The sequence below is a fragment of the Sphaeramia orbicularis genome, unplaced genomic scaffold (genome assembly GCF_902148855.1).
Source record: "Sphaeramia orbicularis unplaced genomic scaffold, fSphaOr1.1, whole genome shotgun sequence".
NCBI classification, from domain to species: Eukaryota; Metazoa; Chordata; class Actinopteri; order Kurtiformes; family Apogonidae; genus Sphaeramia; species Sphaeramia orbicularis.
The window spans coordinates 178,180-206,165 of record NW_021941585.1 but is presented as its reverse complement, the minus strand read 5'-3'; the positions used below and the strand labels follow the sequence as shown (position 1 = coordinate 206,165).

Sequence of the window (27,986 nt, the reverse complement as noted above, 5' to 3'; positions counted from 1 at the left end):
TTTCTTCAATTTCATCAGTTTGTGTCTTATTTTGTTCATGTTACTTATTAGTAGTGTTAGTTTATTTTTCATTTTTGTTCATTTTATTGATCACTTTGTCTGTTTTTGTTCATTTTGTTGCCTTTTCTTTTCTTTTCTTTTTTTGACTGTGGAACTGCTTTTTGGAGTTCAGCCAAGTGTCAAAAACAACTGAACTGATTTAGAAAAAAAAAACTAAAACTAAAACTACCTGTGACCAAAGAAAAAAGAAGAAAAGAACAAAGTGACTTTTTCAGCAAGAAATCCTTAAGCTGAACATAAACCCAGTGTCACTGATCCAACTGGGGAGGAGGAGGAGCAGGAGGAGCAGCAGGGAGGAGGAGCAGGAGGGAGCAGCAGGAGGTGTGTCCAGACCTGGTCCCTCGGTGGACATTTTGCGGTAACGGTCCAACCCCTCAGTTCGTCGCTGTCACTGGGGTTCAAGCGTTTGGTCTGAGTTCAGGCAGAGAAGAGAGAAAACAGAATGAAGGATGGAGATCTACGGCAATGACGACCTCTTCCCCTCCAGAGGAGAAGCACCTCGTCCCAAACCGTCCTGTGGTCGTCCAACGCAGCAGGACGTCACCGGTAAGAACCACCCAAAACCTGCCAACCCCAGTCCAAAAACACAGAAACAGGAGGTGGACATATGCAGATGACACCCACATATGTGCAGAAAGTCTAACACTGGAGCTACTGTATGTCTGGGTTAAATACGGAGGCCACAGGGCCAAACACACTTACCTTTCATAAAACACATCAACAAATTCAAAAACAAAACAGCATTTAGAAAACACTTTCACATTTTGAACAAAGCTACATTTCATAAAACACATTTCGCAATGTGAAAGCAACGTTACATTTCAGGAAACAAACTTCATAAACTATTAAACAAAGACAAATTTACAAGTGACAAAACACAAATCAACTCCCGAAACAAATTAACAAAAGGCAGCTCTTAACGGAACAGAACTTCGTAAACAACAGAAGTGAGAGCCACAAACTGTTGTGATTGGTCCAATCAAGAAACCAATCAAAACAGAGGAGAGGCGGGAGAAGTAAGCGCTAGCAGCTAACAGTGTGCTAACTAACACTAAACTGGTGTTCATGCCACAGGAAGGTACCTTATTTCCAGTGAAATAATAAGTGGTTCAGTTAACAGGAAAAGCAACAGTACATTTTCATATGTGCTATTTTTTTTTAATTTCTTAATGTGTTTTTTGAATGTAAATGTTTTTTTGCACTTCTTGGCCACCATATTAACCCTCTGGGTCCAGGTGAGCATATATATATATATATATATATATATATATATATATATATATATATAAACACACCTTATACTTCCTGTATTAAAGGTGAGGTATTACCTCTGCCAAAGAGGTTATGTTTTGCCAAGGTTTGTTTGTTTGTTTGTTTGTTTGTTTGTTTGTTGCAAGATGACTCAAAAAAGTTATGGATGAATTTCATGACATTTTCAGGAAATGTTGATACTGACACAAGGAAGAAATTGATTAAATTGTGGTGGTGATGGGGGGGGGTGGGGGGGGGGGGCAGATCTGCCTTGGTGGGGGTCTGTGCTTTTCTAGTTTACAGTTTGTTTTTGGTCTGAATTCAACAGTTGTTCATTTTTGTCTGATTGTTTTAAATTCTGATCCGTCCACTAAATCCATCCCACTGGGGTTAAAACAGTTCAAACCCTTTAGTGTGTTTTTTTTAGTTCATTGTACAGTTTTTAGTTTGTGGTTTCTAAATGGTTTCTACATGCTCCCAGTTCTTCCTCATTAGTGTCAGTCTTGTAGTGTCACTAAAGGCCTCTGAGGAATGAACTGCTCCCCTGGTGGATTATCTGTGTACTGCACAGATCGGTATCAGGTCAGTACCAATAAAACTAACCAGAAAAAATATCAGATCAGACTAGAAGCAAAACTCCCAGATCTGGACTTGACATTCCCACAGACTCCAACAGAACCAGATTAAACAGACTCAGGTGGTCTTTGAGGTCCAGGTCTGTGCAGGTTTCTGTCAGACAGATGTGGACATACGAGGTTTTTTTATGGTTGGTGCAGTTTCTGTTTGTGTTTCAAAGGTCTGTTTACACATGTCAACACACAACCATGTCATCATCAGCCCAAAGAAAACAGACCGAGACTGGATCTAGGTCAGTAGAACAGGAGGTCTGGGTTCTGTCCAGGCTGGACCCACAGGTTCTGAACAGGGGGGAAATCTGAACACCACTGTACTGTCAGAACATTATGGGATGTAGCTCAATATTTTACGGCTCACATGTGCTCACAGCTCTTCTTTGTGTCTGTGTTCATATTAAATCAGTCTCAGTGAATCCAAAGGAACTTTGTGTTGGTAAATGACAGTTGTTCAAATGGACAGGATTTCAGTTCTGTTCAACATGTTGATGCTCATATGAACTATGTTTTCAGCTCAAAAATGAACCATTTCAGCACAATTAATGCTATATTTTCATGTCATAAATGGACAAGTTCTATTTGAACTGAACTGAGCTGAAAAACAAATCTTCTCTTCTTTTGGATTCCCCAGTTTTTCTTCCCAGATTCTCTCCTCCATATCACATGTTTTATTTGTACAGGTTCAATCTGGAGTATGGTGCTGATCCATCCTGCTTCTGTTCCACCAACACATACATGAAGAATGGCACACAGCACTGTTTACATCAACACTTTTACAATAAGAAGCATTTTTAGACACAAAGAACAATTCTAGATTGTTCTTTCCTCTTTAGTCTGATGCTAAACTATCCAATAAATAATAGTGCTCCTAGTTTTTGCACAGGGATCATTAGTGTAAACGCTGACATGGCTGCAGAGCATCAGTATGATGGGATCCACAACAACCATGTCACATCCGTCCACTGACACATTTAGTGTTTTTGTGTCAGCTGGGATTGTTTTAGATCCACAATACCAACATTTATGAAGAAGAGCACAATTAGCATAGGAAGTCTAGAAGTTTATTCCTAATAAAGTACTGGGACTGCCCAGAGCATCATGGGTAATGTCACGTCCGTCCACCAGCAAAAGTTTTCACATCCACGTGCTATTCCAAATCCAATATTTATGAAAATAGAGCTTCCACTGTCAGAGAATATCAGTAGTCTGTGCACAAATGGATTAGCATTATTTACACACACTTCTGTGACTGTAGGACAACTGTTCTGGACACAAATGGACACTCATTTGACCCCTAAGGACATTTTAGCCGTTTAGGACTTGATTCTTTCTCTTAGAACAGGTTCCACCAGGTTTTGGAGGGTTCTGGTTCAGGTTTTGGAGGGTTCTGGTTCTGGTTCAGGTTTTGGAGGGTTCTGGTTTTGGGGGGCTCTGGTTCAGGTTTTGGAGAGTTCTGGTTCCATCAAGTTTTGGGGAGTTCTGGTTCTGTTGGTGTTTTGGAGGGTTCTGGTTCTGGTTCCATCAGGTTTTGGTTCTAGTTCTGTTGGTGTTTTGGTTCCAGCTGATGCTGATGAACCTGTTTCCGCAGAAAAAGCAGAAGAAAGTCCAGGTTTTGTTTCTGTGTAAACGGAGCCACAAAGGGCAGCGTGGGAAGTTCCCACTGACATTGAACACCTCAGCATGAGAGTGCACGGACGGAGTGCACGTGATGGAACACAACAGAGGACAACACAACAACAACAACAACAACAGGGAGAACAGCGGAACATGAAGGAACAGGAGAAGTGAAGGTTCAGAGGTCAAAGGTTAAAGTGCGCGCGCACACACACACACACACACACACACACGCACGGTGCCCTGTCCTGTCCTCTGATTGGCTGTGACATGTGACACCAGGAGGCCCAGCAGACACGCCTCCAACCAGGTGAAGGAGGAGGAGGAGCAGACGACAGGACAGGAGGAGCAGAGGAGGACAGACAGACAGGAGGACAGAAGGAGCAGAGGAGGACAGACAGACAGGAGGACAGAAGGAGCAGAGGAGGACAGACAGATGGACAGTAACGATGACAGAACAGAACATGAACCAGAACACAGCACATGAGGACAGAAAGAAGAACAGAAGAACCAAGACGGAGGACAGAGACTACCAGTGAGTGGACAGAGGGATGGGGGGGTTAAAGGAGGAGGAGGAGAAAGAGGAGATAAAGGAGGAGGAGGAGGAGGACCTGAACTCCTGGCACAAAGCCTTTAGTCACAGATTATTGGATCAATAGTTTTTCTTCATATTTGTTCAGGTTTGTTCATATTGTATTGTTGAAGTAATAATAATAATAATAATAATCATCATCATAATAATCATAACAATAATCATAATAATCATAATAATAATAATAATAATAATCATAATAATAATAATAATCATAATAATAATAATCATAACAATAATAATAATAATAATAATAATAATAATAATAATCATAATAATCATAATAATCATAATAATAATAGCTTCATTTCTGTAGTGCCTTTAAAAATGAAGTTTCCAGAGTGCTTTGTCAGTCACAGCAGAGGACACCACAGCAGAAGAGCAGACACAGGTGAAGACACAAACAGAACAGACAGATGTGAACTGCAAACACAGACATGACACTGAGCAAAAGAACAGAACCAGAGTAAAGAGGGCAGGGAGAACCTACCACCATGCTGTTAAATCAGTGGAAAAACTGAAGGAGTGACATAAAACAACATCATGTATGAGAATATAAATTAAAATTAAACAGGATAAGATTCAAATTCAAACAATTAAAATTTAAATTAAAACTTAGAAGGGACAGACATCACATACAGGCCAGTCTACAAACGTGTGTTTTAACAAGTGATTTAGAAGACGTCACTGATTCCTCAGCCTTATGTCCTGGGGCAGGCCGTTCAGGAGTGGGGGGGTCCTGATGGAAAAGGCTCCGGGCCCTCTGCCCCCACCCCCCACCCCCCCCACCAGAGGAGCTAAGGCTGCGGACTGGCTCGTAGTCAAACTAGCATCTCTAAATATGTGGGGTCCAGTCCCATTCAGGCTTTAACAGCCATCAGTCACACGTTCCACTCAGCTGTAAACCCACAGGGAGCCGCTGCAGGGAGGCCAGGTAGGCGGGTGTGATGTCATCTGTTTCAAACCAGTCACAAGGCCAGCTGCTGCCTTCTGGACCAGCTGGGGGCGGGACAATGAGTTTTGGTTAATGCCGGACAGAAGTGAGTGACAGTTATGGAGTCTGGTGAATCTGAATGAGTGGATGACTGTTCCCAGGTCAGACTGGGACATGTGGTCGGCTTTTACAAATGGTTGACAGATGTAGAAACAGGACTGGACAACTTTATTAACGTGTGTTTGGAACCTGAGGGCTGAGTCCAATAAGAGCCAAGATCTGTGGCAGTGGGCGGGGCTTCTGAGGACAGAGGACCGAGGCTGTTTCTGATGGAAATGGAGGAATTTGGTGGACCGAACAGGGTCACTTCTGGTTTAGAGTTGTAGCAGCTGCAGTAGCTGTTGTAGTTGCAGTAGTTGCAGTAGTTGTAGTAGTTGCAGTTGTAGTAGTTGCAGTAGTTGTAGTAGTTGCAGTTGCAGTAGTTGTAGTAGTTGCAGTTGCAGCAGTTGCAGTAGTTGTAGTTGCAGTAGTTGTAGTAGTTGCAGTAGTTGCAGTAGTTGTAGTAGTTGCAGTTGTAGTAGTTGCAGTAGTTGTAATAGTTGCAGTAGTTGTAGTTGTAGTAGTTGCAGTTGCAGTAGTTGCAGTTGTAGTAGTTGCAGTAGTTGTAGTAGCTGCAGTAGTTGTAGTTGCAGTAGTTGTGGTAGTTGCAGTAGTTGTAGTTGTAGTAGTTGCAGTAGTTGCAGTTGCAGCAGTTGCAGTAGTTGTAGTAGTTGCAGTTGTAGTAGTTGCAGTAGTTGTAGTAGTTGCAGTTGTAGTAGTTGTAGTAGTTGCAGTACTTGCAGCAGTTGCAGTAGTTGCAGTTGCAGTAGCTGTAGTTGCAGTTGCAGTAGCTGTAGTTGCAGTTGCAGCAGTTGTAGTAGTTGCAGTAGTTGTAGTTGCAGTAGTTGTAGTAGTTGCAGTAGTTGCAGTTGCAGCAGTTGCAGTACAGTCTGGTGTTCATCAGATCAGTGGAACCTCAGTCCCAGTTGTCGGGTCCTGGACCTGTTCATCTGTCCATGAACCACCGTCACATCCACAAACACAGGTTAAAGCTCCATCAGGTCCAAAAGAAGACCAAGAAGACCTGAGGACGGACCCACCAGAACCTTTGTTACCATGGATACGGTCTCCAGACTACAGAGGACATGGACCGTCGGGGGTGTGGTCAGTATTCAGGTCCAAAGTGTCTGTGGAACCAGCAGAACCAACCATGTGAGCAGAACCTGCAGGTTTAGACCCACATCTGCTCCACCCAGACCAGGACTACACCCAGAACATCTGGAACATTCCACCCAGACCAAGACTACACTCAGAACATCTGGAACATTCCACCCAGACCAGGACTACACCCAGAACATCTGGAACATTCCACCCAGACCAGGACTACACCCAGAACATCTGGAACATTCCACCCAGACCAGGACTACACTCAGAACATCTGGAACATTCCACCCAGACCAGGACTACACTCAGAACATCTGGAACATTCCACCCAGACCAGGACTACACTCAGAACATCTGGAACATTCCACCCAGACCAGGACTACACTCAGAACATCTGGAACATTCCACCCAGACCAGGACTACACCCAGAACATCTGGAACATCCACCCAGACCAGGACTACACCCAGAACATCTGGAACATTCCACCCAGACCAGGACTACACTCAGAACATCTGGAACATTCCACCCAGACCAGGACTACACTCAGAACATCTGGAACATTCCACCCAGACCAGGACTACACTCAGAACATCTGGAACATTCCACCCAGACCAGGACTACACTCAGAACATCTGGAACATTCCACCCAGACCAGGACTACACCCAGAACATCTGGAACATTCCACCCAGACCAGGACTACACTCAGAACATCTGGAACATTCCACCCAGACCAGGACTACACCCAGAACATCTGGAACATTCCACCCAGACCAGGACTACACCCAGAACATCTGGAACATTCCACCCAGACCAGGACTACACTCAGAACATCTGGAACATTCCACCCAGACCAGGACTACACTCAGAACATCTGGAACATTCCACCCAGACCAGGACTACACTCAGAACATCTGGAACATTCCACCCAGACCAGGACTACACTCAGAACATCTGGAACATTCCACCCAGACCAGGACTACACCCAGAACATCTGGAACATTCCACCCAGACCAGGACTACACTCAGAACATCTGGAACATTCCACCCAGACCAGGACTACACCCAGAACATCTGGAACATTCCACCCAGACCAGGACTACACCCAGAACATCTGGAACATTCCACCCAGACCAGGACTACACTCAGAACATCTGGAACATTCCACCCAGACCAGGACTACACTCAGAACATCTGGAACATTCCACCCAGACCAGGACTACACCCAGAACATCTGGAACATTCCACCCAGACCAGGACTACACCCAGAACATCTGGAACATTCCACCCAGACCAGGACTACACTCAGAACATCTGGAACATTCCACCCAGACCAGGACTACACTCAGAACATCTGGAACATTCCACCCAGACCAGGACTACACTCAGAACATCTGGAACATTCCACCCAGACCAGGACTACACTCAGAACATCTGGAACATTCCACCCAGACCTGGGCCCTCATGTTCACAGACGTGTGTGGATTTCATACATAAACCTGGTGTCCACTTAAACCCAGAAAAGTCCGTACGCACAAAAAAAATGCAGATGAGTAACAGTGAGCGTGCGCCTGAACCCAACACACACCGCCTTATTCATCCAATCAGCTGGAACTGAGCGCAGGCCTTGGACTACCTGACTCCTCCCACTCCACGCCCACATTAAATATGCAAATTAGTATAAACGGGGTCTGCAGGTGGGACTAACTCTGGGATTCACCTGAATGATCACATGACGACGACAAGGAGGACGAGAAGAGGAGGACGAGACAGACGGAAGAAGAAAAGAGACCAACTGAGACTGAGCAGAGAGAGGGGGGACACTGGACTGACAGGGTTAAAGTGTGTTTAATATACTCACCTGGACAGCAGAGAGTTAAAGTGTGTTTAATATACTCACCTGGACACCAGAGGGTTAAAGTGTGTTTAATATACTCACCTGGACACCAGAGGGTTAAAGTGTGTTTAATATACTCACCTGGACAGCAGAGAGTTAAAGTGTGTTTAATATACTCACCTGGACACCAGAGGGTTAAAGTGTGTTTAATATACTCACCTGGACAGCAGAGAGTTAAAGTGTGTTTAATATACTCACCTGGACAGCAGAGGGTTAAAGTGTGTTTAATATACTCACCTGGACAGCGGAGGGTTAAAGTGTGTTTAATATACTCACCTGGACAGCACAGGGTTAGAGTGTGTTTAATATACTCACCTGGACAGCAGAGAGTTAAAGTGTGTTTAATATACTCACCTGGACACCAGAGGGTTAAAGTGTGTTTAATATACTCACCTGGACAGCAGAGAGTTAAAGTGTGTTTAATATACTCACCTGGACAGCACAGGGTTAAAGTGTGTTTAATATACTCACCTGGACAGCACAGGGTTAAAGTGTGTTTAATATACTCACCTGGACAGCAGAGGGTTAAAGTGTGTTTAATATACTCACCTGGACAGCGGAGGGTTAAAGTGTGTTTAATATACTCACCTGGACACCAGAGGGTTAAAGTGTGTTTAATATACTCACCTGGACAGCGGAGGGTTAAAGTGTGTTTAATATACTCACCTGGACAGCAGAGGGTTAGAGTGTGTTTAATATACTCACCTGGACAGCGGAGGGTTAAAGTGTGTTAATATACTCACCTGGACACCAGAGGGTTAAAGTGTGTTTAATATACTCACCTGGACAGCAGAGAGTTAAAGTGTGTTTATTATACTCACCTGGACACCAGAGGGTTAAAGTGTGTTTAATATACTCACCTGGACAGCGGAGGGTTAAAGTGTGTTTAATATACTCACCTGGACAGCACAGGGTTAAAGTGTGTTTAATATACTCACCTGGACACCAGAGAGTTAAAGTGTGTTTAATATACTCACCTGGACCACGGAGGGTTAGAGTGTGTTTAATATACTCACCTGGACAGCAGAGAGTTAAAGTGTGTTTAATATACTCACCTGGACAGCAGAGAGTTAAAGTGTGTTTAATATACTCACCTGGACAGCAGAGAGTTAAAGTGTGTTTAATATACTCACCTGGACAGCAGAGAGTTAAAGTGTGTTTAATATACTCACCTGGACAGCACAGGGTTAGAGTGTGTTTAATATACTCACCTGGACAGCAGAGAGTTAAAGTGTGTTTAATATACTCACCTGGACAGCACAGGGTTAAAGTGTGTTTAATATACTCACCTGGACAGCGGAGGGTTAAAGTGTGTTTAATATACTCACCTGGACACCAGAGGGTTAAAGTGTGTTTAATATACTCACCTGGACAGCACAGGGTTAAAGTGTGTTTAATATACTCACCTGGACACCAGAGGGTTAAAGTGTGTTTAATATACTCACCTGGACAGCGGAGGGTTAAAGTGTGTTTATATACTCACCTGGACACCAGAGGGTTAAAGTGTGTTTAATATACTCACCTGGACAGCGGAGGGTTAAAGTGTGTTTAATATACTCACCTGGACAGCAGAGGGTTAGAGTGTGTTTAATATACTCACCTGGACAGCGGAGGGTTAAAGTGTGTTTAATATACTCACCTGGACAGCAGAGAGTTAAAGTGTGTTTATTATACTCACCTGGACACCAGAGGGTTAAAGTGTGTTTAATATACTCACCTGGACAGCGGAGGGTTAAAGTGTGTTTAATATACTCACCTGGACAGCACAGGGTTAAAGTGTGTTTAATATACTCACCTGGACAGCACAGGGTTAAAGTGTGTTTAATATACTCACCTGGACAGCACAGGGTTAAAGTGTGTTTAATATACTCACCTGGACACCAGAGGGTTAAAGTGTGTTTAATATACTCACCTGGACAGCACAGGGTTAACGTGTGTTTAATATACTCACCTGGACAGCAGAGGGTTAGAGTGTGTTTAATATACTCACCTGGACCACCAGAGGGTTAGAGTGTGTTTAATATACTCACCTGGACAGCAGAGGGTTAAAGTGTGTTTAATATACTCACCTGGACACCAGAGGGTTAAAGTGTGTTTAATATACTCACCTGGACAGCAGAGGGTTAAAGTGTGTTTAATATACTCACCTGGACACCAGAGGGTTAAAGTGTGTTTAATATACTCACCTGGACAGCGGAGGGTTAAAGTGTGTTTAATATACTCACCTGGACACCAGAGGGTTAAAGTGTGTTTAATATACTCACCTGGACAGCAGAGGGTTAGAGTGTGTTTAATATACTCACCTGGACTGCACAGGGTTAAAGTGTGTTTAATATACTCACCTGGACACCAGAGGGTTAGAGTGTGTTTAATATACTCACCTGGACTGCACAGGGTTAAAGTGTGTTTAATATACTCACCTGGACAGCAGAGGGTTAAAGTGTGTTTAATATACTCACCTGGACAGCACAGGGTTAACGTGTGTTTAATATACTCACCTGGACTGCACAGGGTTAAAGTGTGTTTAATATACTCACCTGGACAGCAGAGGGTTAGAGTGTGTTTAATATACTCACCTGGACTGCACAGGGTTAAAGTGTGTTTAATATACTCACCTGGACACCAGAGGGTTAGAGTGTGTTTAATATACTCACCTGGACTGCACAGGGTTAAAGTGTGTTTAATATACTCACCTGGACAGCGGAGGGTTAAAGTGTGTTTAATATACTCACCTGGACACCAGAGGGTTAAAGTGTGTTTAATATACTCACCTGGACAGCAGAGGGTTAGAGTGTGTTTAATATACTCACCTGGACAGCACAGGGTTAAAGTGTGTTTAATATACTCACCTGGACACCAGAGGGTTAGAGTGTGTTTAATATACTCACCTGGACTGCACAGGGTTAAAGTGTGTTTAATATACTCACCTGGACAGCAGAGGGTTAAAGTGTGTTTAATATACTCACCTGGACAGCACAGGGTTAACGTGTGTTTAATATACTCACCTGGACAGCAGAGGGTTAAAGTGTGTTTAATATACTCACCTGGACAGCGGAGGGTTAAAGTGTGTTTAATATACTCACCTGGACAGCAGAGGGTTAGAGTGTGTTTAATATACTCACCTGGACAGCAGAGGGTTAGAGTGTGTTAATATACTCACCTGGACAGCGGAGGGTTAAAGTGTGTTTAATATACTCACCTGGACAGCGGAGGGTTAAAGTGTGTTTAATATACTCACCTGGACAGCAGAGGGTTAGAGTGTGTTTAATATACTCACCTGGACAGCAGAGGGTTAGAGTGTGTTTAATATACTCACCTGGACAGCAGAGGGTTAGAGTGTGTTTAATATACTCACCTGGACAGCGGAGGGTTAAAGTGTGTTTAATATACTCACCTGGACAGCGGAGGGTTAAAGTGTGTTTAATATACTCACCTGGACAGCAGAGGGTTAGAGTGTGTTTAATATACTCACCTGGACAGCAGAGGGTTAGGGTGTGTTTAATATACTCACCTGGACAGCAGAGGGTTAGAGTGTGTTTAATATACTCACCTGGACAGCGGAGGGTTAAAGTGTGTTTAATATACTCACCTGGACAGCAGAGGGTTAGAGTGTGTTTAATATACTCACCTGGACAGCAGAGGGTTAGAGTGTGTTTAATATACTCACCTGGACAGCACAGGGTTAAGGGTGCAGACGTGGCTTCTACGTTTCCTGTTTTTCATTCTGTTGTTTTTCTCGCAGGTTGATGCTCAGTTGTTTTTTTTCTTTGTGGTAGTTCAGACATAGAGAACGGGGCTGAAGACCGGCACAGGTACCCCAGGACCGACAGCGAACCCCTGCAGACCGCCGACCCGGATCAGCCGACAGGACGCAGGAAACCGGCGTTAGTCAGGTGACCTCAGGAAAACACACAACCACAAGTGTCACTTTAAAGCTACGTCCATCAGTGAAGCAGCAGGAACTGTCGTTTATTCATCAGACACATTTTCATGAACAAGTTCTATTTATGCAGTTTGAGGGGCAGTGGAAAAGAGACCAGTGTTTGTGTCTGTGGTTTTTCCATCAGTGGTTTTTTTAAATTTATTTTTCTGTCAGTGTTTTTTTTCCGTCAGTTTTTTTTTTCCGTCAGTTTTTTTTTTCCCATCAGTGTTGAGCAGACTGGTGATAGAACGTTCTCAGACGGTGGTGCAGACCAAAGCTGAGCTAAGAGAAGAAAGTGACCAGAGTAAATGCTGCCATGGTACATGTCATGTGATGCAGCGACATTTTAAAAATCCAGACGACATTTCTGGACAGAAGTGTTAGTAGTTTTTAATCTGCTGCTGTTTTAAAGCTGCTCATATTTGTCTAAACCCACCGTTCTGAGTCTGGGCTTCATTTCTTTGTGTATTTGGACTCAGAGTTCAGACAGTTTGAATGTGAACCCTCCAGCTGCTGATCAACTAGATTTACATTCATTTGGACCAAAATCCAGTGGATTTCTACAACCTGTTGGAATTCCTGCTTAATTAGTTCCATCCATAACTAGTTACGACATTTGCACATATCGGTTTTGTTCATTTTGTCATTATTTTGTCAATTTCGGTTCAGTTTTTTCATTATTTTGCTCAATTTTCATTCGGTTTTGTTCATTTTTGTCATTATTTTGTCGATTTTCGTTCAGTTTTGTTCTTTTTTTCATTATTTTGCTTGATTTTCCTTCAGTTTTGTTCATTTTTTTCATTCTTTTGCTCAATTTTTTGTTCGGTTTGTGTCATTTTTTCATTCTTTTGCTGGATTATCATTTGTTTTCTTTCATTTGGATTCCGTCTTCATTAGTTGCGTCTCTAACTGGTTCCGTCTCCTCAGTTGCTCATATCAGGTCTAGACTTCAGTCCAACATTTCTCCAGTTTTTCTCCATAATTGTTTGTCATCATCAGCAGTTGTAGTCCAGACTGAAAATCTGTCCAAACTTGGAGCCCATTACTGAAAATGTTCAGTTGTTGGCTGAATGGGACAGAGCAGCACAGCCAATAACCTGGAGGGGGCGGGGCCTGAAGTGTCTCCTGTGCATTTAAAGGGCCAGCGCTCCAAACCACCCTTCTGGTGTCATCAGTCAGAAATAGTGTTGCAGATGGACCTGTGGAGTTGAATGAATGAAGAATTCAGAGCCAAGCAGAGCATTTACAGTTTATGGAGACCACAGGGACATGAGGGAAATGAAGAATTCAGTATAAAAAGACTAATGTCACTGCTTTAATGATAACTGATAATACTTTTCATAATCATCCGACACTAACACTGTTTATCACCTGTTGTAAAGTCGTTTGTTAATGTGTAATATTTGTTCAAATGCCTTCGGTGACGTCATGTTCTGATGTGTCACTAAAGTGTCTGTGTGAAAACAGCCGTCATTCATTAACATCATATCTGCAGATTGGATCGTTTATATGTATCGTATAAATGTTCCTACATGCTAAAACAGAGCAAAGGCCACAGATGGAGTCATGACTGTTTATTTAACTGTGTGTATCTGTTACATAATGAATAAACAGTGGACGTCTGTGTTTGCAGGTCCAAGACCTTTGACCACTCTCTGCTCAGTCAGGTCCAAACCGACTCCGACGCCAAGATCCAGAGGAAGAAATCCCACTACAGCCAGGTCTGATTACACCACTACGGAAGAGTACTAGGGCCACGGGGGGAAAGAAAAAAATATTTAAATTAAGGTCCAATATATGTTTTTTATTAGTATTCTGAGGAAAAGTCAGAACTCTGAGGAAAAAAGTCAGAATTCAGATTTTTTTCCTCAGAATTTTGACTTGAGTCTCAGAACAAGAATAAAAAAATATATTTACAACTGTCACAATTCTGAGAAAAAAGTCAGAATTCCAACATTACAATCAGAAATCTGAGATTAAAGTCAGAATTCTATTTGTTTTGTCAGAATAATAATAAAAAAAAAAAACATTTTGAACCTTAATCTATTTTTTGTTTCAGTGTTTCTAATCCTCTTCTGTACATGGCTAACACCACAGACCCAGGGTTTACAGCTACATCCTAACAGCCTTTATTCTGATGATGTGTTTATAGATATATATATGTATATGTAAGTATAAACACCAATATAAAATCAATAGGTTTCAGGATGTGTTGCAATATATAGAGTCAGATTTGTGTCAAAATAACCCACCAAAATTTAGAAAAAATAGAGTAGAGAGAAATAAACAAGAAAATTATCTAAAAATTAAAAAAAAAAAACTAGTGGTTCTACTGATCTACCAGTAACCCTCTGGTGTCCAGGTGAACACATTAAACGCACTTTACACTTCAATTATAAAACATTAGATTATTTTACACTATTTGTTTTTGGTCAGAATTAAACAGTTGTTCATTTTTACCTGATTTTTTAAATTCTGATCCATCCACTAAAACCATCCCATAATAAACAGTGTTAAATACAAATACACACTGACACCTTTTACATTTCACCTAGAACCAAAAATAATAACTAGAAGCACTCAGAGAGCACAGACCTCTACCAAGGCAGATCCCCCCCCCCCCCCCCCCATCACCACCAAAATGTTATCATTTCTTCCTTGTGCCAGTATCAACATTTCCTGAAATTTTCATCCAAATCCATCCATAACCTTTTGAGTTACTTTGCACACTGACAGACAGACAGACAGACAGACAGACAGACAGACAGACAGACAGACAGACAGACAGACTGACTGACTGACTGACTGACTGACTGACTGACTGACTGACTGACTGACTGACTGACTGACTGACTGACTGACTGACAGACGCCGACAAAAACAAACCTCCTTGGCGGAGGTAAAACTTTGAACCAATGTTGGTGTGAATCACTGACAGATGACAGGAGGAAAAATAAAAATACACTAATACAATTTTTATGTCAAATATTGTCAAATATTGGAAAAAAAAAAAAAAGTTAATGCAGTTTATTCGTAGAATATTGAAAAATCATCAAAAATATGGTTTGTTTCCATAACAAACATGGTGTTTAAAGAGTTAAAATTATGACAGTTATTGAGTATTTGGTATTTTTGTTTATGGATAAAAAGGATGAAAGGAAGAAAACAATGGGGTTAGGGGGCAGGAGATTCTAATATATTAAACTTCCTCCTGCTTCTTTTCAAATGTTGTCTTTTTTTTATATAAATCTTTTTGCTGTTTGGTTTTAATGTTATATTTGAAATAAATAAATAAAAAAAAACATGAAATGATAAATATGCACATTACTGAAATAATTAATGAAAATAAGAAAAAATGAACACAAGACCAACAAAAAGAAGAAAACTAATAAAATAAACAACAGAATGAATCAAAAAATAATCAACAAAATGAATGAAAATAAAATGACGTTAAACTTTAAGTCGATGTGTGTTTTATACGAAGTTTCACTTCCAGTTTTCGCTCTGGATCTAATTGGAGTTTTTCATATGTCATCATTAGTAAATAATTATAATCTACAGAGGTTTTGATTGGCTGCTGAAGGGAGGTGGAGCTAAGGGCGGAGTGACACCATCTGTAACTCCACCCCTAGGTGTCACTGAATATTACACATTGAGCCTTTAAAGATAATTGTGGGTGTTTTTTTCCAGTGGAAGGACTTTTCTGTAACATTTGTATTTTTCATTCATAAATATTCAGTTTCATTAACCGTCACAGTTTGTTTTGGACAGATTTTACTCAGATTCGTGCAGATATCAGCTAAAATGTGGGTTTATTTCTATCTGTTTCCTGTCCTCTGTTTCAGAGGTTTTTACTCATGGTTTTTTTTTCTGGTTCTTTATTCGTGTTGTGATGCTTCGACGTTAATGTTTCAACGTGTCTGTGTTTCAGCTGTCCAAGAGTAACTCCCAGTACCATAAAATATTTAAGGAGATCAGCAAAGAGGAGCAGCTCCGACAGAGTAAGTCCTCCACCATCATGAGCCGCTCCACCTTAAATATGGGACGGAGGCTTAGATAATAGTCGGACATCGGACACCGGCGGCTCCTTATTCAACACAAAACACTGAAACACAACACGACGACCAAAGAGCCGAAGCAAATCTACCGTCGGACACAAACACATGAACGGACACGACGAAAGGAGGGTGAAGTCGACTAAGAACGACCTTAAACACCCGAGAAATGTACGAAAAATCGCACCAATGGCCCTGTATCTTAACGGCCAAATTAAAAGCTTAGGTAAATGTATCCAGATCCATTTCTTCTGCCCCAGTTCTGTGTATTTATTCTGTTACAGAAATAGCCCATGGTTTGCTCATATTCCAATCAGATCCGTCAAAAATTCAAACTGACACTTGATATCATTGATAATGATTTATTGGATCAATCCAGTCACTGGAGCACCATTCCTCCCATCACTACAGGACATGTACACAAAGCACAGCAGGAAAAAGGCACTAGTCACCCCACACACACGCTTTCATTATCTACCGTCAGGGAAACGGCTCCAAAGTATCAAACCCAGACTACCGGCTTCTAAGTATCAAACCCAGACTACCGGCTTCTAAGTATCAAACCCAGACTACCGGCTCCAAAGTATCAAACCCAGACTACCGGCTTCTAAGTATCAAACCCAGACTACCGGCTTCTAAGTATCAAACCCAGACTACCGGCTCCAAAGTATCAAACCCAGACTACCGGCTTCTAAGTATCAAACCCAGACTACCGGCTTCTAAGTATCAAACCCAGACTACCGGCTCCAAAGTATCAAACCCAGACTACCGGCTCCAAAGTATCAAACCCAGAACTACCGGCTCCAAAGTATCAAACCCAGACTACCGGCTCCAAAGTATCAAACCCAGACTACCGGCTCCAAAGTATCAAACCCAGACTACCGGCTCCAAAGTATCAACCCAGACTACCGGCTTCTAAGTATCAAACCCAGACTACCGGCTCCAAAGTATCAAACCCAGACTACCGGCTTCTAAGTATCAAACCCAGACTACCGGCTCCAAGTATCAAACCCAGACTACCGGCTTCTAAGTATCAAACCCAGACTACCGGCTCCAAAGTATCAAAACCCAGACTACCGGCTCCAAAGTATCAAACCCAGACTACCGGCTCCAAAGTATCAAACCCAGACTACCGGCTCCAAGTATCAAACCCAGACTACCGGCTTCTAAGTATCAAACCCAGACTACCGGCTCCAAAGTATCAAACCCAGACTACCGGCTCCAAAGTATCAAACCCAGACTACCGCTCCAAAGTATCAAACCCAGACTACCGGCTTCTAAGTATCAAACCCAGACTACCGGCTCCAAAGTATCAAACCCAGACTACCGGCTTCTAAGTATCAAACCCAGACTACCGGCTCCAAAGTATCAAACCCAGACTACCGGCTCCAAAGTATCAAACCCAGACTACCGGCTTCTAAGTATCAAACCCAGACTACCGGCTCCAAAGTATCAACCCAGACTACCGGCTTCTAAGTATTAAACCCAGACTACCGGCTCCAAAGTATCAAACCCAGACTACCGGCTCCAAAGTATCAAACCCAGACTACCGGCTTCTAAGTATCAAACCCAGACTACCGGCTCCAAAGTATCAAACCCAGACTACCGGCTTCTAAGTATCAAACCCAGACTACCAGCTCCAAAGTATCAAACCCAGACTACCAGCTCCAAAGTATCAAACCCAGACTACCGGCTTCTAAGTATCAAACCCAGACTACCGGCTCCAAAGTATCAAACCCAGACTACCGGCTTCTAAGTATTAAACCCAGACTACCGGCTCCAAAGTATCAAACCCAGACTACCGGCTCCAAAGTATCAAACCCAGACTACCGGCTTCTAAGTATCAAACCCAGACTACCGGCTCCAAAGTATCAAACCCAGACTACCGGCTTCTAAGTATCAAACCCAGACTACCAGCTCCAAAGTATCAAACCCAGACTACCAGCTCCAAAGTATCAAACCCAGACTACCGGCTCCAAAGTATCAAACCCAGACTACCGGCTCCAAAGTATCAAACCCAGACTACCGGCTTCAACTTCTCTTCCTCAGTCTGCTGAACAGACAGAAGGACGGAGCTGGAGACCTGCAGCCGGACTTTCAGCTTTACAATTGTATTTATTTAGTTAGGGTTTGTATTTTTCTATAGGACTAGTGCTATTTATTGTGATGTATTTTTATTGTTGCTGTGATTTTTATTGTTATTTGTTTATTTATTTTCAATATTGGGCGCAGACAGAGCCATGGTACTGGTACCTGAACACACCACAAAGAAACTTGAAAAACAACAACAAACAAATAAAATGACTGGAGACAGAACCGGGAATTATGGGTAAAACAGACTTTGTACAGTTCTAAAATATCCATTAATTTGATCAGGGATGTCCTGACCTGATCTACAGATCAGTATCAGCTGATGATCTGGCATTTTTTAGAAGATCAGATCAGATTTAGTCACAAGATCAGGCCGACACAACCAACCAAACAACTAAACAAACAACCAAACAAACTGACAACTAAACAAACAAACCGACAAACAGACAAACAGAACAAAACAAAGCGACAACTAAACGAACCAACAGTTTGACATCAAAGTCTGTGTTCACAGATAATCCACTGCTTCAGTTTCAAATGCTGTTTCTAAACTCCAGTCTTCTGGCAGATTCTCCCATGATGCACCTCTGTCCTAATGTGACGTCCATGTTTGTCAGGTTACACATGTGCTCTGCAGAAGGACATCCTCTACCAGGGACGCATGTTCGTGTCCGACCACTGGATCTGCTTCCACTCCAAGGTGTTCGGCAAAGACACCAAGGTAACGTGGGTCTGGATGTGGGTCTGGATGTGGGTCTGGGTCTGGATGTAGATCCAGACAGTTTCCTGGTGTGTCCGCACACATTCTGCGACATGTTTCTATTAAAACTCCTCTTCTTCGCTTGTTGTCACATCTGCCAACATCCTTTTTTCATTCACCTGACTCCAGGTGCAGAAAAAGCTCTTTCCGTTGCAGTTTTGTGTGATACACCATTTACACTATACCCAAAAACCACCTTTTCCCAGAGCAAAAACCTTTCATCAAAAAAGGAGAGTTTTGGCAAAATTGTGGTTTTTCCATTTGGCAAATTTCATGCGCAGGTTATATTCACGCAATTTGAGGGTCAGTGGAAAAACGACTTTGTATTTTGGTCTGGACAGCTGTTCCGTCATTTCCGGTTTTACGTCTCGTACAAGTGCAGAACGTACGCTGAAGTCGGTAGTGGACTTAATAATAATAATAATAATGGATAAGATTTATATAGCGCCTTTCTAGACACCCAAAGCGCTTTACATTATTGACCCATTATTCATTCTCTCTCACATTCTCCCTCTGGTGGTGGTAAACTACATCTGTAGCCACAGCTGCCCTGGGGCAGACTGACAGAGGCGTGGCTGCCATTTTGCGCCTACGGCCCCTCTGACCACCACCAAACATTCATACACCAGTGTGGGTGGCACTGGAGGCAAGGAGGGTGAAGTGTCTTGCCCAAGGACACAACGGACTGACTGGGACAGAGCGGGATTCGAACCACCAACCCTTCGGTTATTGGACGACCCGCTCTACCACCTGAGCCATGGCCGCCCCCACCAACACTTGGTGTGTTCTTCACAGTTTGACCGTGTGGGGGGGTCGGTCAGCAGTGGGGTTGGTGTGTCTTCGCCCTTAGACTCAACAGGTTCCGTCGCCTTCAAAGTTGATGTTTAAAGCAAATGTTTAGTCACAGTTTAATAATAATAATAATAATGGATTAGGTTTCTATAGCGCTTTTCTATGAACACATACTCAAAGTGCACACAGTGGACCCATTCTTCATTCACTCTCACATTCTCCCTCTGGTGGGGGTAAACTCCATCTGTATCCACAGCTGTCCTGGTGGTGGTGGTGGTGGTGGGGGGGGGGGGGGGGGGGGGGGGGGGGGCAGACTGACAGAAGCATGGCTGACAATCTGCGCCTACAGCCCCTCCCACCTACGGCCCCTCCCACCACCACCCAACATTCACACACACTCATACACCAGCAGCACTGGAGGACAGGAGGGGAAGTGTCTGACCCAAGGACACAGCGGCACAAGGACAGAGCAGGATTCGAACTGTCAACCCTTCGGTTACTGGACGACCCGCTCTACCATCTGAGTCCCAGTTTGACTTCAAACTCCTCTGAACATCAGTGAAATCTCAGCATGTGGAACACCTGAACCCGTCCTGTAAATGAGTCCAGACGAACATCAGATCAGAATTAACTGGAACTTTCACTGTTTCTAATCAATAAGACAGATTTTATCAACTACTGTGTGGTTGAACCCGAGTACGTAAACATTCTGTGTGATTTGATTTGATCTTCAGACCAGAATTTCAACTGTGTGCTGCCAACGGTCACAGTCTGTAGGTGTAAACTCTGAAAGTATAGTCTGCAAGTTCAACATTTCAGGAAATTTACAAGGTTTACCGACACAAACGACCACAGAAGTGATGAAGTCGAAGCATGAACGTGTTTGTAGAAGCCAATAACGTAATAACGGCCAATAACGTAATAACAGTCCTAAACTGATAACGGAATAACTTTTGGCCAATAACGTTATAACTTATTGGCTGGTTATTACATTATTTTCCTGGAAAAAAAAATTCTTTGCAAATGTAATAACTGAGCCAATAACGTAATAAGTTATAACATTATTGGCCAAAAGCTATTACATTATGGGATCAGGACTTCTGTGACATTATTGGCCAGATATTATGTTACTGGTCTATTACATTTTAAAAATGGCAGATTTATTACATTATTGGTTGTTATGACATTATTGGCTTCTACAGTGTTCCTCCACCAACCCAAACATTAACCCTTAAACATGTACTTAACTTCTCTGAAGTGCAGAATCTGAGCCAGACTTTGTTGATCGATCCAGTTTTTATCAGACCTGGTCCAGGGCCTCAGTCTGGTCTACAGAGGATCAGCTGATCTGGTTCCTTTGACGCGTTCTATTCCTGTCATGTGACTGCTCATGCTGCTGTTTGTCTGTCGCAGATCGCCATCCCCGTGGTGTCCGTCACAAACATCAAGAAAACCAAAACTGCCCTGTTGGTGCCAAACGCCCTGGTGGTCGCCACCGGCAACGACCGGGTGAGGGCGGGGTCACCACAGCCCGCACACTGTGGAGTTATGTCATTTAGAGACTAGAAGCAGAATGACCTGTCTGATCTGTTGTCTGTTATTATTGTCTTGTGTTTGTTTTAACGCTGAGTCTGAAATTTGTTCAGAAACAGAATATTTGTGGCTGACGTTCACAGTTCATTCTTCTTTTTTGTTGCAGTATGTGTTTGTGTCCTTTCTGTCCAGAGACAACACCTACAAGTTCCTGATGTCCGTCTGTCTTCATCTGGAGGTAGGACACACCCACAGACCACAGACTGACCACAGACTGACCACAGACAGACCACAGACTGACCACAGACAGACAGACCACAGACAGACAGACCACAGACAGACAGACCACAGACAGACAGACAGACCACAGACAGACAGACCACAGACAGACAGACCACAGACAGACAGACAGACCACAGACAGACAGACAGACCACAGACAGACAGGCAGAAAAAGCATCCAAATAAATGTGTTCCAGTCCTGGAACCCCCGTGTCCCCTCAGTTCAGACCGGGTCATGCAGACGTTGTGTTTGTGTTCCAGGAGAAGAGTCCATGCAGCAGCCCTGTCCCCTCATCAGCTGACAACAGCTTCAGAGGTCAAAGGTCACCTCAGCCACACAGGTTCCCTCTGGTGGGTCCAAGTCTGCAAGTCTGGACGTCTGGACATCTGGACGTCTGGACTGGACCTAAAGGCTGACGTTTGTGTGTTTGTGTTCAGACTTTTCCAGCTGATTTCACTGATCTGGACGGAACTGTGAGACAAAGAAGAGAGGATCTGGAGGAGAGCAGCAGCTCCGACTGCCAGAGCCCAGACTACGACAAGATAGGAGGTAAAAGAACCAGGACCAGAACCAGGACTAGAACCAGGATAAAAATAAGAACCAGGATAAGAACTAGGAACCAGGATAAAAACCAGGACAACCAACCACCTTCTTCTCCTCCTCCTTCTTCTTCTTCTCCTTCTTCTCCTCCTCCTCCAGAGTTTGCCGTTCCTCCTTTCCTGGATGTGTTGAAGCACACAGAGGGTCCATCTCCTCCTGAACAGCACAAAAGGAAAAACCAGACCCAGACCCAGCAGAACTCTCAGACCCAGGACCCACACCACACCAGTATGACCAGTAAGGCTTCTACCCCCAGCTGGACCTCTCCAGTCCGTCCCAGTCCAGAGTCTGAGGTGTTTGTTTGTGTGCAGGTTCAGAGGTGGTGTTGGACAGCAGAACTCTGAAACCAGTGTCCATAAACGGTCTGCTCTTCATCTACCTGTTCCTGTGAGTTCAACACATTCTTCTGCTCAGTCACTCCTTTATTCTGTAGATTTTTCCAGAACTTCTTGGTTTCCACTGGTCCATGAGTTCCTTCAGCCGATGCTCCGACATGAAGGGCCCGTTAACGCACCTGTGTTTCATGTGTTTGTGTGTGTGTGTGTGTGTGTTCGGTCAGAGTTTGCGTCCTGCTGTTGTCGTCCTGTTATCTCGCCTTTAAAATCATCTCGTTGGAACAAAGGCTGACGACGCTCGGATCCGACTTCAGCGACCACGAGTGAGTTCAGACGTCAACACGACTACGGAACTAACCAAAACAAAAAAGACCTCAGAGCCCCGCCCACACAGAGGACATTTTACAAAACACACACTTTTTTCTACATCTGTTTCGTCTACACTTTAATGGTGTTCGGAACCATAATCGACGTCATCTATCACGCGTTTGTGTGAAGAAGAAGCGCCTGAAAAATCTGATAAAGGCTGAAACGAGCAGAACCATAGAGAGACAGAGTTACGACCAGGGCTGTAAGAAAATATCGGTTCCGCAATGTATCGCAATATTTCACTTCATGATACTGTATCAATATTTTTAGGTATTTATTCCAATACAGACATTGCGGAGGTTCATTTTTGTTTTTCTTTTTTGTTTATGAGGCACTTTTATTTCTATATTCTCATGGGTATTTTACTTTTCTATCTTTATATCCACATGGGTATGTTACTCTGTTTGTGTTCTACAACAGTATTATTGTGATATCACAGGTCATACATGTAGTTTTTTTAATGGACAACGGTTATTTCAATCATCCTAAAAGCACTTTTTACTGTCTGAAAGAGGCAAATATTAGTTTGTTTATTGGGAATGCACAAAAATAATGTTCTGATGTTGGAAGATTCAGGGACTGAACACTATGTATTCTTTTCACAAATAATAGAATGTGAACATTTAAGCAGGAACTAAAACTGTAATGTCTGTAAAACATTATTGATTTATTTGGATGTTTTCATTTTTAAGGACAGAGCGTGAATGCCTCAGTCACAAAGATTCTTATGAACGGTGGCTTTGTACAAATCTTCCAGTTTGTATGAAATGTGGACATCCTAGACATTCGTGTCTACTATGTCCAGATTTCATACAAACCCATCGTTTGTTAGAATCTTTGTGACCAAGGCATTCACGCTCAGTCCTTAAAAAAGACCACCTCTGGTCTGAGAAATGAAAAAAAAAAAAAAGGTGTTTTTGGTCCGTTTTTCCATTTATATCAGGTAGTAACTTTATTTTTTGTTATTAGAGAAAATGAAAATCAAACCGTTTTTTAAATTTATTTGATCTGTTTTGACACTGAAAAAGAAAAACACCTTGAAATTCTATTTTAATTCTTCTATTTTAAAATGATTATCAATGAACCACTAGTTTCTATTTGTTTCTGAATAGTAAATCCATTTATCAACAAATAGACGGACCCTTTTTCTGCAGTAGTTCAGTGAAAGTCAATGGGAACCAGAGCTTTTTACAGCAGCCTCTAGTGGCCATCAGCAGTATTACAACTTCATTTTTCATACATTCAGTTGTTTAGCCTCATTTAGCGTCCACTAGTGAACATTTGGATCTGTCTGTATACTAACTGAGACTCCAAATACGCAGAAAATACAGTTTTTCTTCTATTTGTGGTTTCTGTTGTGCTGATGCTGATGTATCGTGTTTTTAGGACGACTCTAACATCTGTTCAGGGACAACAGATGAAAAATAAACTTTATTCTAACTGATACATTTATGAATGTACAGCGTCCCTGTCAAATAAACTAACAAATGTCATTTAATTACATTTTTCAACAGTAGTTCAGTGTAAATCAGTGGGAACCAGGGCTTTTTAGATCAGCTTCTAGTGGCTGTCAGCGGTATTACAACTTCATTTTTCATTACACACAGTTGTTTAGTATGGAAGTAAATCTGTCATCAGATTTTGAATTATAAAAGACAGAATTTGTAGCACTGAATTTTTTTTGCACTAAAATTAAGTGTCTGGATTTTTGCACCTCAATTTTTGCACCTCAATGTTTGCATCTGAATTTTTTAAATTCTAAATTTATGAAGATAGTTGAATTCAGAGACAAACAATTCAGATACTTAATTTCAGTGCAAAAAAAAAAAAAATTCAGACACTTAATTTCGTGCAAAAAAATCCAGATACTTAATTTTAGTGCAAAAAAATTCAGTGCTACAGATTCAATGTCTTTTATAATTTAAAATCTGATGACACAGATTTACTTCCACAGTTGGGCCTCTTTTAGCGTCCACTAGTGAACATTTGGATTCGTTTGTTTGCTAACTGAGACTCCAAATACGCAGAAAATACCTTATTTTTTCCATTTTGTGTTTTTGCAGGAGCGACCTTCTGCGAGGAGGCGTGGACGTCAACGCAGACCTTTTCTCTGAACTCATCAGCATCAACCTGCTGAAGCTGGAGAAGGTCAGTGCTTCTGTTTTAAACATGGATGTATGGATGGAACATCTACGCTAAAGGTACAACTGAACAGACAACATAAGTACAGTGTATGGACCACAGTCTGAATCTAGCTGTTTGTGTTCTAACAGGCTCTGGGATCCAAAACAATAAGGACTAATGTCAGAATACAGTTGGATATTATGGGATAGATATCAGTGCATTGGTTTGTTTGGGTTCAATTATTCTTTGTTTATAAAATGACTTACAGATGGTTTGGACTGAATTTATATTAACATTGATTTTCTTTTTTTTCTCATCCATAACTCTGATTTTAAATGTTTTCCTCTAAATTTATAAAATATTTTTCCTGCTCTGACTGTAAATGATAACTAACCATCTGTTAGAAAAGAAACACCTGAATTCAACACATCCACATACTTTTGTCCATATTGTCGATATATTTGACTTTTGTTTGAGGAAATACCAGAGTTACAGAAGAGGATTAGGGCCACTGGAAAAAAAAAAATTAAATTAAGATACAATATATGTTTTATTAATAGTAGTATTTATTATTATTATTATTGTTACTATTATTATTATTATTATTGTTGTTACTATTATTATTATTATTATTGTTACTATTATTATTATTATTATGAGAAAAAAAGTCAGAATTCAGACTTTTTTTTCTCAAAATTCTGACTTGAATCTCAGAACAATAATAATAATTTTTTTTTTTTTAAAGTCAGAATTCTCAGGTGAGTCCAACTTTAAGCGGACAGATGGAAATCACAACGGACATTTATCAAATAGAAAAGAAAACAGCATTTGTTCATCACAAATTGGGGAAATGTGTTTCATACTGGGAAAACTGGGTCCACTCTGCCACACCCTATAGGCCTGACTTGGTTTTTCACTAATTAGTGATTGTGTTGAATGGAAAAGATCACTCCCTACTTGTCCATAGTTTGTTTGTTTTTTTTTTGAGGGGGAGGGGGGGGGGTTCCTCTCTTTTTTTCCTTTCTTTTATTTGGTTGACAGAAAACAAAAATATTATTCTGGCATTTAGAGCAGACAAGAAATGTATGTTATATTACATGTGATGTACTGAATGTGAATGTCTGATACTGAATGTCAATAAAAAAAGATGTAAAAACAAAACAAAACAAAACAGAATTTTGAGATTAAAGTCAGGATTCTGAGAAAAAAATCAGATTTCTGACTTTTTTTCTAATAATAATAATATATATTGGACTTCATTTTATTTTTTTCCACTGGCCCTAAACGTCTTCTGTACCAGAGTAGATAAATACTATTTAGAAAATAAAAACAGACTTTCTCCAGCAGTAACTGTAGATGTTCCTGCTTCTGTCTGAGTCAGATGGTAGACGTTCTAATAAACTGTGCAGAAGCGTCCGTTTGTCTGCACTGAAGCTCCATCAGAACCAGACCTGGACCAGTTTCCACAGTGGAACCGGACTCCGGTCGTCGTTAATCAAACATTTATAGTCAGTGATCTGTTGGTGGGACGTCATCTGTAAGAGGAGCCGGTCCTGCTCCTGCTCCTGGTCCTGGTCCTGGTCCGTCGGTCTGAGCATCATTAACATTTGACACTCGTCTAAACACCAACGGTTCGGAAAAAGTCCAACAAGAAAAACACATGAGCCTCAGATGTTTTTAGGATCTGAACCATTGGACAGAACACACAGGTTCAGTCTGGGTTTAAGGACCCTGGTCCGTTTAGACCCATCAGTCTGGGTTTAAGGACCCCTGGTCCGTTTAGACCCATCAGTCTGGGTTAAGGACCCTGGTCCGTTTAGACCCATCAGTCTGGGTTTAAGGACCCCTGGTCCGTTTAGACCCATCAGTCTGGGTTTAAGGACCCCTGGTCCGTTTAGACCCATCAGTCTGGGTTTAAGGACCCTGGTCCGTTTAGACCCATCAGTCTGGGTTTAAGGACCCCTGGTCCGTTTAGACCCATCAGTCTGGGTTTAAGGACCTTGGTCCCTGGTCCGTTTAGACCCATCAGTCTGGGTTTAAGGACCCCTGGTCCGTTTAGACCCATCAGTCTGGGTTTAAGGACCCCTGGTCCGTTAGACCCATCAGTCTGGGTTTAAGGACCCCTGGTCCGTTTAGACCCATCAGTCTGGGTTTAAGGACCCTGGTCCGTTTAGACCCATCAGTCTGGGTTTAAGGACCCTGGTCCGTTTAGACCCATCAGTCTGGGTTTAAGGACCCCTGGTCCGTTTAGACCCATCAGTCTGGGTTTAAGGACCCTGGTCCGTTTAGACCCATCAGTCTGGGTTTAAGGACCCCTGGTCCGTTTAGACCCATCAGTCTGGGTTTAAGGACCCTGGTCCCTGGTCCGTTTAGACCCATCAGTCTGGGTTTAAGGACCCTGGTCCGTTCTCCACATACTCCAGGTTCTAAATGTGAACTCTACTCAGAACTTTGATTTCACTGCCAAGAACCAAACACACACAAGACAATCACTTATAAACGCTGTTTTTCACTCATTTGTGGGCGGATTTTTTTTTACAAATCAATACGACCAATCAGATCATGGATCTGTAGAAAAAACTGTTCATTAGTTTGTACCAAGGATGTACTGTGTAATACCACTGAAGGCCACTGGGGGCAGTGCCAACCCCCCCCCATAGACTTAAACTGAACTACAACAATCCACTTTAATTAGAAAGACATTTAAACAACAAGAATGTTTAAAAAGTTCTGCACAAATAATAAAACAAATAAAAGAAAAGATAAAAAAAAAACAATAACTGAGCACATAAAACTAAAACTATTTAATTTAATTTACTTTAATCCTGTGTTTTAGGTATATTTGTTTTCTATTTGATCAAACTGTTTCTTGTTTCAGGTGCAGAAGAACCTTCAGAGGCTCCTGGACGAAGCTGTTTGAACAGACCTCAGATCAGCATTT

At 42.1% G+C, this 27,986-nt stretch overlaps 1 protein-coding gene and 1 pseudogene across 1 annotated transcript; both read left to right on the top strand.

Annotated features, from left to right (window-relative positions):
- The window catches only part of LOC115416274 (solute carrier family 12 member 2-like), a 13,800-nt pseudogene extending 10,173 nt beyond the window's left edge, over positions 1–3,627 (top strand).
- A 379-nt stretch (positions 3,628–4,006) lies between these two features.
- Positions 4,007–27,986, top strand: gramd2b (GRAM domain containing 2B). Its single transcript, XM_030130018.1, has 14 exons — positions 4,007–4,092; positions 11,959–12,075; positions 13,738–13,825; positions 16,036–16,105; positions 18,868–18,971; positions 21,216–21,311; positions 21,502–21,573; positions 21,878–21,967; positions 22,055–22,166; positions 22,317–22,454; positions 22,529–22,604; positions 22,777–22,875; positions 24,985–25,069; positions 27,924–27,986. The coding sequence occupies exons 1-14, from the start codon at positions 4,007–4,009 to the stop codon at positions 27,963–27,965; spliced, it is 1,275 nt and encodes a 424-aa protein (XP_029985878.1). The 3' UTR covers positions 27,966–27,986.

Excerpts from the sequence above, each read along its gene's own strand:
- gramd2b (XM_030130018.1), top strand. The coding sequence starts at position 4,007 with ATGACAGAACAGAACATGAACCAGAACACAGCACATGAGGACAGAAAG. Across the intron at positions 12,076-13,737 it reads AGGAAACCGGCGTTAGTCAG|GTCCAAGACCTTTGACCACT; the intron begins GTGACCTCAGGA and ends CTGTGTTTGCAG. Across the intron at positions 21,968-22,054 it reads AGCCACACAGGTTCCCTCTG|ACTTTTCCAGCTGATTTCAC; the intron begins GTGGGTCCAAGT and ends GTTTGTGTTCAG.